This window comes from Brassica rapa, chromosome A09, assembly GCF_000309985.2.
Source record: "Brassica rapa cultivar Chiifu-401-42 chromosome A09, CAAS_Brap_v3.01, whole genome shotgun sequence".
Lineage (NCBI taxonomy): Eukaryota > Viridiplantae > Streptophyta > Magnoliopsida > Brassicales > Brassicaceae > Brassica > Brassica rapa.
The window spans coordinates 10,991,772-11,007,119 of NC_024803.2; the positions used below are offsets into that span (position 1 = coordinate 10,991,772).

General features: G+C 31.4%; 2 protein-coding genes across 2 annotated transcripts; one reads left to right on the forward strand and one right to left on the reverse strand.

The window, feature by feature from the left end:
- Positions 1-74: 74 nt before the first annotated feature.
- On the forward strand, positions 75-13,381 carry LOC103838589. The gene is made up of 7 exons (XM_033278292.1): positions 75-4,405; positions 4,529-4,607; positions 4,688-11,238; positions 11,303-11,334; positions 11,444-11,503; positions 11,598-13,025; positions 13,132-13,381. Exons 6-7 carry the CDS (start codon positions 12,883-12,885, stop codon positions 13,379-13,381), a joined length of 393 nt encoding a protein of 130 aa, XP_033134183.1. The 5' UTR covers positions 75-4,405; positions 4,529-4,607; positions 4,688-11,238; positions 11,303-11,334; positions 11,444-11,503; positions 11,598-12,882.
- On the reverse strand, positions 459-1,810 carry LOC103838757 (FBD-associated F-box protein At4g10400-like). Its single transcript, XM_009115210.1, has 7 exons — positions 1,735-1,810; positions 1,604-1,688; positions 1,333-1,506; positions 1,196-1,216; positions 1,055-1,148; positions 826-1,000; positions 459-568 (listed from the first exon to the last, which is right to left on the reverse strand). Exons 1-7 carry the CDS (start codon positions 1,808-1,810, stop codon positions 459-461), a joined length of 735 nt encoding a protein of 244 aa, XP_009113458.1.
- Positions 13,382-15,348: the final 1,967 nt, after the last annotated feature.

The following is a 15,348-nucleotide window of genomic DNA, read 5'->3' on the forward strand; positions in this document are numbered from 1 at the left end:
TCATTTTTACAACAACATAATAAGATTAAAACGATTCAAAAATCCAAAATGCTTAACTATGTATCTATGTGAACAATATATAAAGGTTATTTGCTCACGAGATATGTGAAATTGTAAAAGGCTTGCATATATGAAACAACAATTCATAGCAAAAGTCATTTCAATTCAACTACCCATATCAGTGCTTCAAATCCTGCATGCAGAGGAAATAAACTTTGTTTGATACGTCGCCTCATCTCTTTATACCTCTTCTCATGCTTTGCATGGTTATTGTCTTAGCAGCGATGTGGAACTTTCAAAGAGTTAAGACAAATTCAAACACTGCCTGCTTTAGCGGCTTTGTAACAGACGATAGTCTTGAATCTCGAAGCTAAAGCCAGACACCAATAAATCTTTGCGAGAAAACTGAGTTTCTTCTTCTTCCTTACCTTACACAGAACTAACTGGATGGACAGTCTTCAACTCTCTTGTACGATTAGTTTCTCATTGTAAGCTCCCATATGCTTTTGCCCTTCTGGTTGCAATATTTCAAATTCCTCAAAGATCTGATGTTTGCGCACCAACTTGACTGTGACATGATATCACAGTAACAGATCTGTTATCACAGACTGAACACTTACAAAACTCTAGCCTTTTGCAATATGATCCAAACCAAGCTCAAAAAAGTACAAGCAAATCATCTATTATTACAACGTTGTTGTCTTCCTACCTAGTCACCAGCTACAAGCTATCACCACTTCTGATATAAGTTCACCTTCAAAATTAGTGAACTGGACAGTTTTTAACTCTCTTGTAAGGTTAAATTTCAGCCCACTGAAAGCTCACATGCTCTTAAACTCCTGGTTGCAATTTCCACTTCCTCAAACATCTTACATTTGCGCACCAAACTAACTGAGAAAGGATAGATAGTTGCAGTCACTAACCGCTTCGCGTTGTTCAAAATATAAATCGCCACTTCTTTCTCAACTTTTGTTCCTTCATAGTCTCTCCACTCAAACCTCTAGAGATGTAACAACAAACATTCACAAACACACCTCGGCTGGATCCATCGAACCTTCCGCTCCGCAGGCATCCCATGGTCCTGAACAAGCTTGAGAGCTTGTAGTTTAGGAGAATGGTGGAGCAAACTCACAAGCATACTCGTCCAGCTATCATCACATCAACATAGCTCCAAACGCACAAGCTGAAACAAAACTGTACCACGGGGATACCGAGCCTGTATACACGATATAAGCAAAAAGGAAACAATGTAACAGTTTCCAAAACTAGCTAATGATATAAACCAACGGATAAACTCTTCAGGGAAGGTAAGTCAACGGTGAAAGTCACTACATTGTCTGGGGACGCGTCTCCACAGCTAACTCTTCAAGGACGGGACAGGTTGATATAAGGCTAGAGAAAGATTCATCGTCTGAGTAAATGACAGAGAGAAGGCGTAGCTTTACGAGGGAACGGAAGGTAAACTGAGAAGAAGGAACATCCAGAAGAACATCACTCTGTTGAGTTCTAACGTGTCTCAAGTGTTACGCATCTGAACAACCTACTTGGTAACGAGACAAGACCGTGGTCGTAATAAAAACTTATTTTCAAGTCACGCACGAACCGATCGACAGCGATTCTAACCCATAGACCGATCTGGGAAGCGCTGCATTCAGAGGCGATGTTGAGATGAAAGCTTTCTAGAACCGCTGCCTTGTGTAAATAGCAAAGTTCCAGACACAAACTGATACAGACTTGTGATATGATTATCATTAGCCTCTTCGTCTTCGTAGCTATCTTCCTCTGAGAAAACTTCCAATAACATTGGCATGGTAGGACTAAATTGTATTGAGCAAACTTCCCAATGATAAAATCGTAAACATAATATAGGTTTTTGTTTGGTCATAAAGTGTAACTGTAATTACACTTCGGGAAATTTACCAAACATGACTCAAAACTTGATTTCGATTGCAAAAGTATACTCAAACTTGAATCAAATGTAAAAGTAACCCAAAAATCTTGTAAAATTACAGCTAGCCCCTTGTGACCAAACAAAAAAACATAACTCATTTTTACGAATATAGCCCCAGAAAGTCTTCTGAGTCTTTTGAGATATTGTACATCGTCTAGGCAACGTCCATGGAAGTCTTCTAGTATAGTTGATCTTAAAATAATTTATAGATTTAAAAAAAAATATTTTGATAAGTGAAAAATTACAACCATGTAATTATAAACAATTTTCAGTGATATAAATTAAGATATAATAAAATTGAATAGTTTTCAACATAGATGAGTGAAATTAGTTAATCATGATAATCTTTCGCTTAGGGTTTGACAACATATGTTGTAGTATTGTATGTATTCTTAGGGTTAAATTTTGGAAAGCCGAAATGTTTTTTTGAAAAATTAAAATTTTACCTATATTGTTTATTTATGTGTATAGTAAACACTTTTTAAGTTAATTTGATTTTATGAAGTGTTCAGTTAGTTAATTTAGTTTAGGGGTTATGTTTAAAGTCTAGACAGCTAACAAGTAAGTCGTCTAACGATTAGAAGACTTCTCAGAAAGTCTTCTAAGTTGTCTAGGGTAAACGGGTTAGTTTGACATTTAACCTGATTGTGTCAGAAATTTGACTTTTCCTAGACGACTTACCCATAAGTCGTCCAGTAAAAAATTAAAAAATCAATATTTGTTATATCTAGACGATTTCCATGTAATCGTCTCAGGTTAGTTTTGCAACTGAAAAATAAAACAAAAAATTTATTTTTTTAGGCGACTTACACAGAAATCGTTCGTCAAGATAAGCAAGGTTTGACCAGAATCTGGGAATAAAATCATGGACGACTTTCGTGTAAGTCGTCTAACGGACGACTTCCGTGTAAGTAGTCTAGAAAAAATAAACTTTTATGTTTTATTTTTCAATTGCAAAACTAACCTCAGACTATTTACATGGAAGTCGTCTAGATATAACAAAATATGATTTTTTAATTTTCTACTGGACGACTTACCTTTAAGTCATCCAGGAAAAGTCAAATTTCTGACACAATCCGGACAAATACAAAACTAACCCGTTTATCCCAGACGACTTACATGGAAGTCGTCTCGATTTTTTTTAACAAACAAAGATGGACGACTTCATGTAAGTCGTCTCTAAAAACACATTTAAAAGTCAATTGTAAAACTAACTTCTGCATTGACAAGAAGACTTCCATGTAAGTCGACTACAGCTAGAAGACTTACCCAGAAGTCGTCTGGGCGAACAGGTTTTGAAAAAAAAAACTGATTTCATAGTTTCAACTAGTGAGATAACTTGTTTCGCACACATAAGTCTTCTCTAAGCACCCAAAATCTCAAACAAAAGTGACCCACTAAGAATCGTAAGCATCAATGGCTCTATGAAGCATAAAAAATTTAGAATCAAAATATTGAGTTTTTTTTTTATGAATATAGAGAGAAAGTGAAAAAGATGTTGTTTTTAGTTCATAAGAATTGAGAAAGAAGAAGTGTAAATCGATTTGAAGTGCATTAAGAACTTCAAATTGGTTCTTCATGGTTGTTGGTGTATTGTTGACAATGACATTCTTGTAAATATTTGAAGATGATGAGGTTGAGAAAGTAAAAATGCTATTTTCAAAAATTAAAAAAAAAATTAATGACATTTTCGTGAATAATCTGAACTTATGTGATGAATATGACAAATGAAATGTCAAAAAAAAAGCATGGGTTAGTTTTGTGGTTGACTTTGAGTTTTGAGTCAGTTTTGCAAAAATCTCTTCATATTTCATACTCAAATTTTACGTTAGTTTTTGACAAATTTCCCCCATTATAATTAGTCATGATTATTTAAATCTAGCTCCACTTGTGACTAATCATTTTAATTTTATATTTACGATTAGTAATTATTTAAATAATTAAGTTTTATGAAAATTATATAGCAATAAATTTTTATTGTCACCAAATTTACTCGTTTTACAAGATTTTTATTTAAATTTAGATCCATTCATCAAAACTACAAGAAAAATCAATTGTTAAATGAATGCATGTTTGAAATATTTGACCAAAAATGAGTAGTTTGAGAAGTATTTATACCATAATTACATCTATAATATTTTATTTATACACCCTAGATAGATTTTAATTTTCTTAAATATATTACTATGTTAATAAAGAATTACTTATTGTATAATGTTGATATTTATCATTTATTTTTTGCTTAAGATATTTAATATTTTTTCTTAAATTTACATATGTGGGCAGCTAAATTATAATGTAGTAACATATGTCACATTGGTGTATGACTACATAAGCATATCAAAATATTGTTCTTTTAGTAATAATATATAAATAGATGTTATACGTAAGCCACGAATTAGTCGCAATCATATTTTTTTTTATCATTTCAATCTTTGAAAGCTTTAGAAAATGGTCAGTTAATATGTCAGGAAGCACGTATAAAAGCATTACATATAGTTTTATACATTCAGAAACATGTCGGTTATAAAATGAATTCTTCACAATTTTAAACTAATTTACTTTTTTTTTTTGTAGGAAGAATGTCGTTTCGTGTTTGATTATGATGATGATGTAGCCAGGAGGAAAGCTCTAGATTATATAAATAATTCCAAAGGTACATTAACAAAATCTAATGGTTATGTTTGAGCCAAAATCATCAAACAATTTATCCTAATGAATTTTTCATTTTGTTAGGAGTTAAATCCGTAACATTAAAAGACAACCTCCTTATCGTGAGGGGAGACGGACTAGATCAAGATAAAATGGAGAAGAAGTTGGATAAGATTTTTTCACCAAAAAAGGGATGCGTATGGTGTATGGCGTTTTAGTCCCAATGGATGCTATGTTGTTTATTTATATTTTCATGTTCTATAAGAGTGTTTGAATTTATGCTTGAGTATTGATTAAAATCTACTCGTATAATATTACTAGATGTTTTACCAGTATATGCGGCATAATTATCGACATAATTATCTTAGAAATCGATTAAAATTATCAATATAAATGATTTTTTTCATGCATTCAAAATATTCAGAATAAATCAAAAATTAAACTTTTTATACATGACCAAAATTATCAAAAAAAAATGTAAACTTCTTTTTATTTCATGAAAAACTTGAAAATTTAGAATTCTATTTTATTTCTTCAACTCTATAATACATATAGAGATTTAAATTTTAAAAATTTAAGAAACAAAATATAATAAAACTATCTAATATATTAATACGGAAATGATAAATAAATTTTTAACTAATACTTATTTATATTTTTGATTTCCTTTTTTGGAACATATTTTTGATTTATATTTTTGATTTAGTTATATATTTTTGATATATATATAAGCATTCTACTTTTTTATAATTTAGTTTTATACTATTATTACAACTTTATAAAAACAAATTAGAAATAGAGGAAATCTAATGTGATGATGTTTATAAAAGAAAATTCATGTCATCGTAAACTCCATAGTTCTTTGTAGTGGATTTTTTGTAAAGCTATCAATGGTAACACAACAAGCTGTACCGCATCTATACATTTGTCACTATTAGAACTATCATTCAGGATCTAAGAATACTTTTGATAAAAGATGTGTTCTAGACCGATTTTTTTCTAAAAATGTATTTGATAGGTGAGATCATCTTTAGAATGTTAGTTTGAGAATTAAAATTTGTACAAAAGTTAATTTAATTTTTCGCTCTCCACATTTTCCACCATCTGGTAACATAAACCTTGAATTTGTATATGCTGGTTCCTGGTTTATTATCTTTGATCTTAACCAAAGCAGCTGGTTTTATATGAAGATATAGGGCATATTTTCCATTAATAGAAACTCTTGTCTAATACCAAAGCAGCTGGCTCACTGTTGAAAATTAACGTATGCGTAGGTTTAATATTTTGATTTTCCATTAATAAGAATATTAATTAGAAGGATAAATACATACTATACGACAATAGCACATGTAACTTAATCTATACTATTACATTATTAACAATAGTAAAATGTATAATAATATAACAGTATAACATATATAAGTTTCAAGCACTAGAATATAAAACTTAATAATACATTCATTAATTTTTTAAGTTTGATTCATTAGTTTTATAAATTTAAATATTCATTAAGGGTAACAACGAATTTAATCACTCTAATTTTTAATTTGATAATTCGAATGCAAAAAATCAATTCGCAAATAATAGTATAGATTTGTTGTTTGTATAACATTCTACTCATTTGATTTTATATAAATAATATGTATATATATATAGTGAACTGGATAGTTTTCAAAACTTAAGTAAGATTAATTTTCAGCCTATTGTAAGCCCACATGCTCTTAAACTCCTGGTTGCAATTTCCACTTCCTCAAACATCTGACGTTTGCGCACCAAACTGACTGAGGCATTGCAGTCACTAATCATATCGCATTGTTCAGAACATAAATAGCCGCTTCTTTCTCAGTTTTTGTTCCTTCATGGTTTCTCTACTCAAACGTTTTGAGATGTAAGAACAAACATTCAGAAACACGCCTCGGTTGGATCCAACGAACCTTATGGTCAGCATTCAGCAAGCATCCCATGGTCCTGTGATCAAATACATTTCACTATCAAACCAGAGAAACTAAGCATGATTGATTGAGAAATTGGGGGGGGGGGGGGGGGGGGGGGGTTTAGAGAAGAAAAATGTACCATGACAAGCTTGAGAGATTGTAGTTTAGGAGAATGTTGGAGAAAACTCACAAGCATATTCGTCCAGCTATCTTCACATGAACATAGCTCCAACCACAAAAGCTGAAACAATACTGTATGAACAACTTCGAAGAAGCAGAGTCCATACTCAATCACCAGTTCGTCCTTTGAGAAGAACACTAACCCCTTAGAGCAACCTTAATGGTTGGGTTCTAAAAATGAGGTTTTTAAAACAAGACACTATTATTTTAATTTATTTTGTTTAAATGTTTAAAGTCAAATGACAGTTGTTCAAAAAAAAAAAAGTCAAATGACTAAACCACTAATATATTGACATGTACTTGTAGGTAGGGGTGGGCACTTTACCCGATACCCGAAGCCGCACCCGAACCCGATCCGAAAAACCGAACCGAAATCCGAACCGAAGTAGCAAAATACCCGAACGGATATTAAGTTAGGAGAGATTGGATATCCGAACCCGAACGGGTAATATCCGAACCCGAATGGATATCCGAAGATAACCGAACATATGTATACTTTATATATCTAGCTTACATCTCTTATTTTATTTAAAATATTTATATTAATGTTACACATACTTTAAGATCATATAGTATATCTATAATTATGGAGAAAATAATTTGATATTCATTTAAAATGTATATCAAAATTTTTGTTTTATGTATTAACAAAAGGTACATCCAAAGTTTAAAAACAATAGCCAAATTAATATCTATTTGTTTTTAAGATATTATCTCCAAATCTATTAATCATTCAATCTATAAAAAATAAAAATAAATCAATTAAGTGAAATCTATATTTTTAAATACAAGAAACTTAAAAGTGAAAATTTTATTTTTTTCTTTTAAAATCTAAATATCCGAAATAACCGAACCCGAACTAAAAATACCCGAACCCGACCCGAAGTACAGAAATACCCGAACGGGTTCTATATCCCTATACCGAAATATCCGAAAATCTGAAATACCCGATCCGAACCCGAACGGGTATCCGAACGCCCACCCCTACTTGTAGGAGTTGCAGATAGTTTATTCCCGATGTTATTTAGGGACTGATTGCTGTGTTTTTTATTTTCTTTTCTTTTTATCTTTAAATACTTAGTAATATTCCACCGTTGGACCTGCTCTTATGTTTTTAATTATTATAATTACTAGGGTAATAACCCGCGCTTTGCTTTTTTTTGATTTTTTTATAAAATTTTAGTAACATATATTAGTAAAATAATTTTCATAAAAATTTAGTTTAAATGAAATAAGAATATATTTGATTTGGTATTAAAATTTGAACAAATCCATTTAAAATGAAAAAAAAAAACAAAATGTAAATGAAAAGTAAATACGTGTTCTATTATTTTATGTATGGATTCACTCTCATATTTAGTCCACTTTGATTATAAACCCGTCAAATAAGAAAATGTCACTGTTTATAAAAATTATATATTAATATTAATCTAATATTACTATTTTAGACAATGTAATTTTTACAATTCTAGATAATGTATTTATATTTCTTAAAACGTTTCAGAAAAACTCATATACACATCAAGATACTGTAAAATTTTGCTAAAAAGTTATAAACACAATTCTTAGCTAGAAATATTTTTTTCCTTTTATTGATAAGGTTTGTAACGTATAAAAAGAGAAATATGCTAAAATTGTTTTTCTCAACCAAATCATTTGTATATCTTTTGTGTAAACCTTATAAAATAGATAAATTTTATAACAAATGTAGATGATATTCGACACCGAAGAGATGCTATAATAATGAACTTGTAACTCCTATTACAAAATACCTTGTTCATATTGCAAATACGAATCAATTCACCCCTGGCGTTCAATATAACTCCGAGATTTAGCCAACAAGATGAGTACCTCTTCCATAGCACATGTACTACGATATGTCGATAGAACCAAATAGTTATCAGCGTTCTAATGCTGGATTAAAGAACTAAAAGCAATAGAAGTAAACTTATTCCAACGAAGACCAGAGTTTCCACGAGACCAACATAGCACAATTAGCTCTTTAACTACGTGCAAGCCTTTTTAGTTACTATAGTTGTATATGGGTCCATTATTAAAACAGATGAAGCTATAGATCTTCAACCACCTGCATCGTTGCCAAATATTCAAATGCTGTTTATCTCTTTTCTCTTGATGTTGTCATCATCATCACCTTAACCCTCCTTCAAATCTAGTCACCTATATCACTGCATCTTTTTTTCATATTCTAGAGAAGAACAAAGATATTCCTCCTCCTGGACATGGGTCCCGTCCACTTGTGGAACAATTCAACACAAACCTTAAGCTTCTTAATAAATATCAGCAATTTGTTCAATCTTTTTCTGTGACAGTTGAAAAAAGAACGGCAAAATAGTTTCTTTGCAATCTTCATAATGAAATCCACTTGGATCTCGGTTAACAAACCTTGGCATCAAACTCTCCAGATTTTTCTCAATCTCGTCATCATCATCCTAGCCCGGCGTGAAACCTAACAACACATTGGCCCTGTTCTTTTGTCAACCGCGGCGGCGGCAGCGTCAGCGTCGAGAAAAGTAACGTTAAGAAAGAACAAAATCATGGAAGAAATAGAAACAGCCGCCAGAAACGATCGCCCGTGCTATCCAAGGCTTCTTTAATGGACGCCAGTATTTTCAGCGTCATCTTCTGTGTGTAATATGTCTATCGCGTCGATACTTGATAACTCCGTCTTTTCCGTTTTACTCTACAACTACTGTTTTTTTCTCGACGCCGCCGTTGCCGCTGCGGTTGACAAAAGAACACAGCTATTGTTGTTAGTATTTTTCGATGGGATAATGCGGCACAGAGCTTGAAAGTTTAGATTCTAGACCAATAAGTATCAAAGCAGGTTATATTTCTAAGTTTTGATCTAACAAATCAAACTCATTTTTCTAAAAACTATATTTTCTCTTAAAAACACCAAAAAGACAGAAACATATAAAAAATGTGAAAACATTAAAATTTATTTGCAAAAACTTTCTTCAATAAATACTCCAGCGTCTATATCAGTAGGATCTCTATCAATGGTGTCCACCACACTATATTTTCCACCACCTCTGTCACTGGATTTCTCTCATTACCATCTCTGCTTTGCATTCTCGCTATAATCTGCTACCTCAGTCTCACAACCACCACTAACAACGTTATTGTTTCGTTTATCTTTTACCTTTTGTGGGTTTTTATTGAGATAATGTGCCACAAAGCTTTAAATTTTGGATACTCGAGGTGTGTTTTTTCCAAAAGAACTATTGTCGATTTCGTCTCGTAAGTGACATCGTTACTGATTCTTGATTCGCTGGGTATCTTTTCTTGGAGAATCTGAAGTCAAAGAAGATGAAGCAATCGACATGTGACTAAGCTTGCGTGGATTATGACTGGAGAAACGAAATGTTGTTATTGGTTTCAATATTTTTTTATTTATTGACATGGCTACTCCACAATGATTTTAAACGCTTATGTGGCAACTGCTGGAGAGTCTCTAGCCTTATTATTGTGTTGATTATTTTTAATGCAAAATAGTATATTGTCGGGGTTGTATTTGCTATTTCCAAAATCGCGGCCTATCTTATACAATAAAGTAGGCTTGAGTCTCTTCTCAGCCCTCCACATCATTTTTTTGCATCGGGCAAATTTTGCCACCTGTCATACTCTCTTTACTTTAATTATTTCTCGAGCTATTTATCATTTGTTATTTGGGCTAACTTAAAATCTTTATTAAATAGGCCCATATTTTATTAGAGTCTGGTTTGTTCTCCCGGTTGAGGATGCAAAGTATTAGGTAATTGGTTTGGCTCTTCAGAATCAGATCTCACCTCCTCTGACCTTATACGTTTTTATCATCACGCCTCCCACTCTCTCGCATTAAAACGGCATTAGCATCCTCTAGCGTAACCATCTGAAGCTCTGCATATAAATGGAATCATTGCCTGCGATGAATAGACCCACTCTCCAACGATGGGCTTCTATCCGAGGTCTCCATTTCGTTAAAAAGCTGAGATTCGCATTCTTGTCTTCCGAAATCGAGGTATTACTACAAATTCTTTCTTCTTGGATCTGATTGGGATTCTGGATTTCGAATCTCCAATGCGTTTTAGTTAAATCTTAACTCAATTTATTTGCTTTTGAGAAGTGGAGAGAAAGGAAGATGGGATAGATGATTGACAAGAAGTTTGTACTAACCTATATCTTCTCCTCACTTCTGGATCTCTGGTGTAATTCTCTACGAGGATACTTATTTTATCATCTAACTAGAATTTGAGATTTGAATTGAAATGAAACCATAGCCTCAAGAGCTTGGTGCCAGAAAGTTTGATTTCATAGTATTACTGACTATATCTATTTGTTCTTCTTTTTTTTTAGTTTATAGGCTGTATTTAATTATTATCTATTGTTCTTGGATTTCGTTCTGCAGTGGGTTCTACTTCTATCTCCCAAGTTCTTCAATTTTCCACTTCATAACATTGACTCATGATCCATATGGGATTTTCTAAGTTCGTGGCCTTCCTTCCTATTCGAGTGTTCAAGGTATTCTAAACTTCATGTTGTTCCAGCATATTTTAAGTATCTTATCTTTTTTTCTATATTGTAGGTTGTGGCATCTGTTAGAATGAAATTCTAAATGTAAGCCTGCTTACTTTATTATTTCCTATACTTCTTTTTTTTTTTTTGATCAAATTTCCTATACTTATTCTATTATATCTTTCTGTTTTACATGTTTTTGGATTTGTAGCCCTTTTGGACATGTGACATGTGTGGTGCCTATAAGCGCATTCTTTGCATCTAGCCACTGGTAAGTCTTTATACAGCCAGACCTATAAAATTTATAGATGCCCTTTTGTCTGAGTCTGCTCTCTCTTGATCATTATGTTTACTCCCTTTTACAGGATTGGCTATACTTCGTATTTGCACCAGTTGGCTTCGCACACCACTTTCTTTTTTCTCAAAGCCTATATCAGTATATTAATTTCAATATAGTTGACATGGTCTACGGGCATAATTGCTGAAGTATTTAGTAACTTTTTTGGCTCTTCATCTTAGGTAGTTTGGATTGTGATTGCTGGTTTCTTCCTTTTTCGCTTTTAAGTGAAAGTTCTGATTCATAGAATCAACATGGACTATGGACATTAGATTAGTTTTGTTTGACTGGATGTGTCACGAAAACCGATGTCACTTGCTTCTACGACAATTTATTTTAAATTTGTGCTCATTAAAAATATAAAGTTTAGTGCCAGAATTAAATTGAAATCCTTTTAATAATCTATTAAGTGCAGCAAACAATATTACATAATCATTCAGTTTTGAAATGAAACTTTAAGTCAATACTCGCAAAGTTTGAAAGTTGTTTCTTTTCCAAAAACCCCAACAAAAACAAAACTTATGCATACATGAGAATATATAACATTTCAAAAATCATAATTCAAATCATAGTAGAAAGCAAATATAAAACAAAATAAAAGATGGACTGAAACAATTAAAACAGTTGTTAGAACATGTTAGTTAAACCGAAAGACCATATAACACCTCAACCATAACGATCTTATACAGGAAACTTATCCAACAACGTATTGTTTCATACATACAAATTAACAAAATCTTTAAACTCATGAAAATAATTACTTTATATACAAAACAAGGATGACATCCCGCGCGAAGCGCGGGTCGACCACTAGTTTAACTATACACAAGACTATAATCATAGCTACTTTATAACAGAGTTTATTGGAATTATTCGCGGAGCCCAAAACTGGTTAACTTTTTTTCTATCACAAAATGATACATATTTTGTTGAACATTAATCATAAGAGCATAACTAATTAGCAATAAGATAAATAAATTTAAAATAGTGCTATCTCTTAACATTACCACTATTATAGCACCGAAAATGGGCATAACATTTTATGGGAAATGCATATAGAAGGAAGGAGTGACCTGGCTCAGGATAAGGGCTAACAATACATTTTTCTTTCAATTCTTATCTTCTACTCCTTTGTAATAATTAATCTAAGATTTGATATGATTTGTTATGTCAAAGAAAAAAAAGATTTGATTAGTTATTTTTCTTTGTATTCTTTTCCTTATGTAAAAACAAGCAAACAAAGTACACACACGGAAACAGAAACTCAAATATAAATATCCAATTCTCTCTTCTATGAGAACATATTGATTGTGATGGATAAGTTTGATTGGTCCTTGTCGTCTTCTTCTCCGATCGGAAAGAACAGTGATGACGAAGGAGGAGAAAATGAAGCTGAATCTCCTTACAAGGGTCCTCTTGATATGATGAAATCTCTCGAAGAAGTTTTACCCATCAGGTTTGACTTCTTTTTTTTGTTGGTCGAGTTTGACTTTCTTTGTTTTATTACTAAATATTTTGTCTGAATATTAAAATCTCTCCGACTTGTGAGTACAACAAAACAGGAGAGGTATATCCAAATTCTACAAAGGGAAGTCCAAGTCATTCATGAGCTTAAACAATACTGAATCCTTGTCGATGAAAGATTTAGGGAGGCCTGATAACCTTTACAGTCGCCGCCGGAGAAATCTTCTCAATCACCGGCTTTGTAGTCGCGGTGGGATCTCGAAGAAACCACTCAAGGCCAACTTCACGGTGGTATCTTCCTGCGGCGATGATTCGTCTTCAGCCTCTAATTTAAAACATCAGCATTGACTGATACCATTGATAGAGTATCTCTAACGGAAATGTTTTTTTGTTAAGAATTAGAATTTTAAATAAAAATGACTGGATTAATAAGAAGACACAAACTAAAAGAGACTATCTCAGTTTTTTTTATCTTAAGCCTCTTCCCAAATAAACGGTTTTAAAGATTTGTAACTCTCTTTTCTTAATTTTTTTATTATTTTAAATTCTAAAAACCCACTGCCTATGAGTCCTGCCCTTATACTTTGCGTAATCAACTTTAATGGAAAAGTTGAAACTGTCTTTCTCAGTCCGTGTGCAAACGGTTTCGATTTTTTGCAAGGCATGCCATACAATCTTCTTACTAGCTAGTATATAAGTCTGTCTCTGTACCCCCCCCCCCCCCCCCCCTCAATATCATCCTATTGTATTCCCTCATTCTCCATATAAGAAATTAATAGTACAAACTTCTTTGTACCCCCCTCAATCTCTACAAAAAGGCCTCTTGTTTTATTTTCTGAATTTTGTTTTATAATTCTATCGACCTTTGTTACGGTTGGTTATTGGAGACATTATTTAAGTATTAATAAAGTGTTGGATGTGGATGACGAGAGTTAATTGAGAAATACGGTAGACACTACACAAGATGAAGCGTTTATTAGAATCCAAATTCTAATAACTTTATGTGTTCAGATTTCATAAATTCCTAAGAAATTATAAAAACTTAAAAAAGAAATAGAAAAAGAGTTAGATCGATGGAAGATAAAATGTGGAATATGAGTAACTGCTAGGTAAGTCAATTGTTATAGCACTTCTTGTTTAATGTTTACACAGTTATTCTCTAATTAATGGGTCTTTTAGATATGCTACTAGGTGTTTGTCCACAATTTTGCAGGTAATTATATTATATTATATGAAGAAATATATATTATGTTTACAGTGTTATAATTTTTGAATATTAATTAAAATTTTAAATTTTAATTTTTAATTTCAAATAGTTGGATTATCCAAAAATTCAGTATATATTTTTAAATTATTTGTGAGATTTAAAATAGTTCAACAACGTAAATCTTAGTCATTACAAATAATTCTCTTACAGAAAAACAATATTATAATTAATTCAGATAATTGGTTGTAGAATTATTTTATATTTTCTTATAACACGTGAGAAACCGAGAATACGCTAGCTTTCAAGAAATAAAAAAAAAGATTTTTTTATGTAGGACCAATACAATGATCGGATGCTTTTATCATGAAGATATTTTGTAAACATTTTTGTGTTGACTTTAAAAACATAAAAAGTTAAAATAATTCTTTACCTACAAATCTAATTCTTTTATATAAGAATATATAACCATTAAATTTCTTTCAATAAAAAAAGGTTAAAGTATTTTATTTAATTATATATAAATAATTGATAAAGAAAAATAAATTGATAAAACATATATATTATTTCTCCAATTCTATAATTTGTTACCATAAATCATTATTTGTAATATTACTTGTGTTATTTGGTAATTTATTAATTAGTTCTATAGTTACCTTTTATTTTTAGATTGATTAAAATAAATAAGTAATAAACGTCGACAACCAATTAAATTATAACTATTTAAAAAAACTTAATCTATTAACAATACATAAGAAAACATTTCTTAAGTAACTTCTCAATTAATAAATAGTATGATTTATCTCTTTAAAACCAAGGATAAATTTGGTTAATGTAAACATGAAAACATGTATTAAAAAAATGGCAGTCTAAGTATTTTCTCTCATAATTTTGTCACATCACAAATCACACTTTCTCACATCATAATTTTAATAGAGTATTAACTCTAGGAAAAGCATATGAAAAATACTTTGATTAATTTAGTTTTAGATGACTTATTATATAATAATTTTAAATGAATTACCATATAATATAATTTTAAGTGACTTACCATATAATAATTTTAACTCATCTGTTTATATTAATAGATAAATTAAATAACATTTCTTGA

Bases quoted from the DNA above. Each gene is read 5' to 3' on its own strand.
- LOC103838757 (XM_009115210.1), bottom strand. From the start codon at position 1,810: ATGCCAATGTTATTGGAAGTTTTCTCAGAGGAAGATAGCTACGAAGAC. The intron at 1,689-1,734 runs GTCTGTATCAGT...TACACAAGGCAG, and splicing joins TAATGATAATCATATCACAA to CGGTTCTAGAAAGCTTTCAT. The intron at 1,149-1,195 runs GTTTTGTTTCAG...ATGTGATGATAG, and splicing joins CTCGGTATCCCCGTGGTACA to CTGGACGAGTATGCTTGTGA.
- LOC103838589 (XM_033278292.1), top strand. From the start codon at position 12,883: ATGGATAAGTTTGATTGGTCCTTGTCGTCTTCTTCTCCGATCGGAAAG. The intron at 13,026-13,131 runs GTTTGACTTCTT...ACAACAAAACAG, and splicing joins GAAGAAGTTTTACCCATCAG to GAGAGGTATATCCAAATTCT.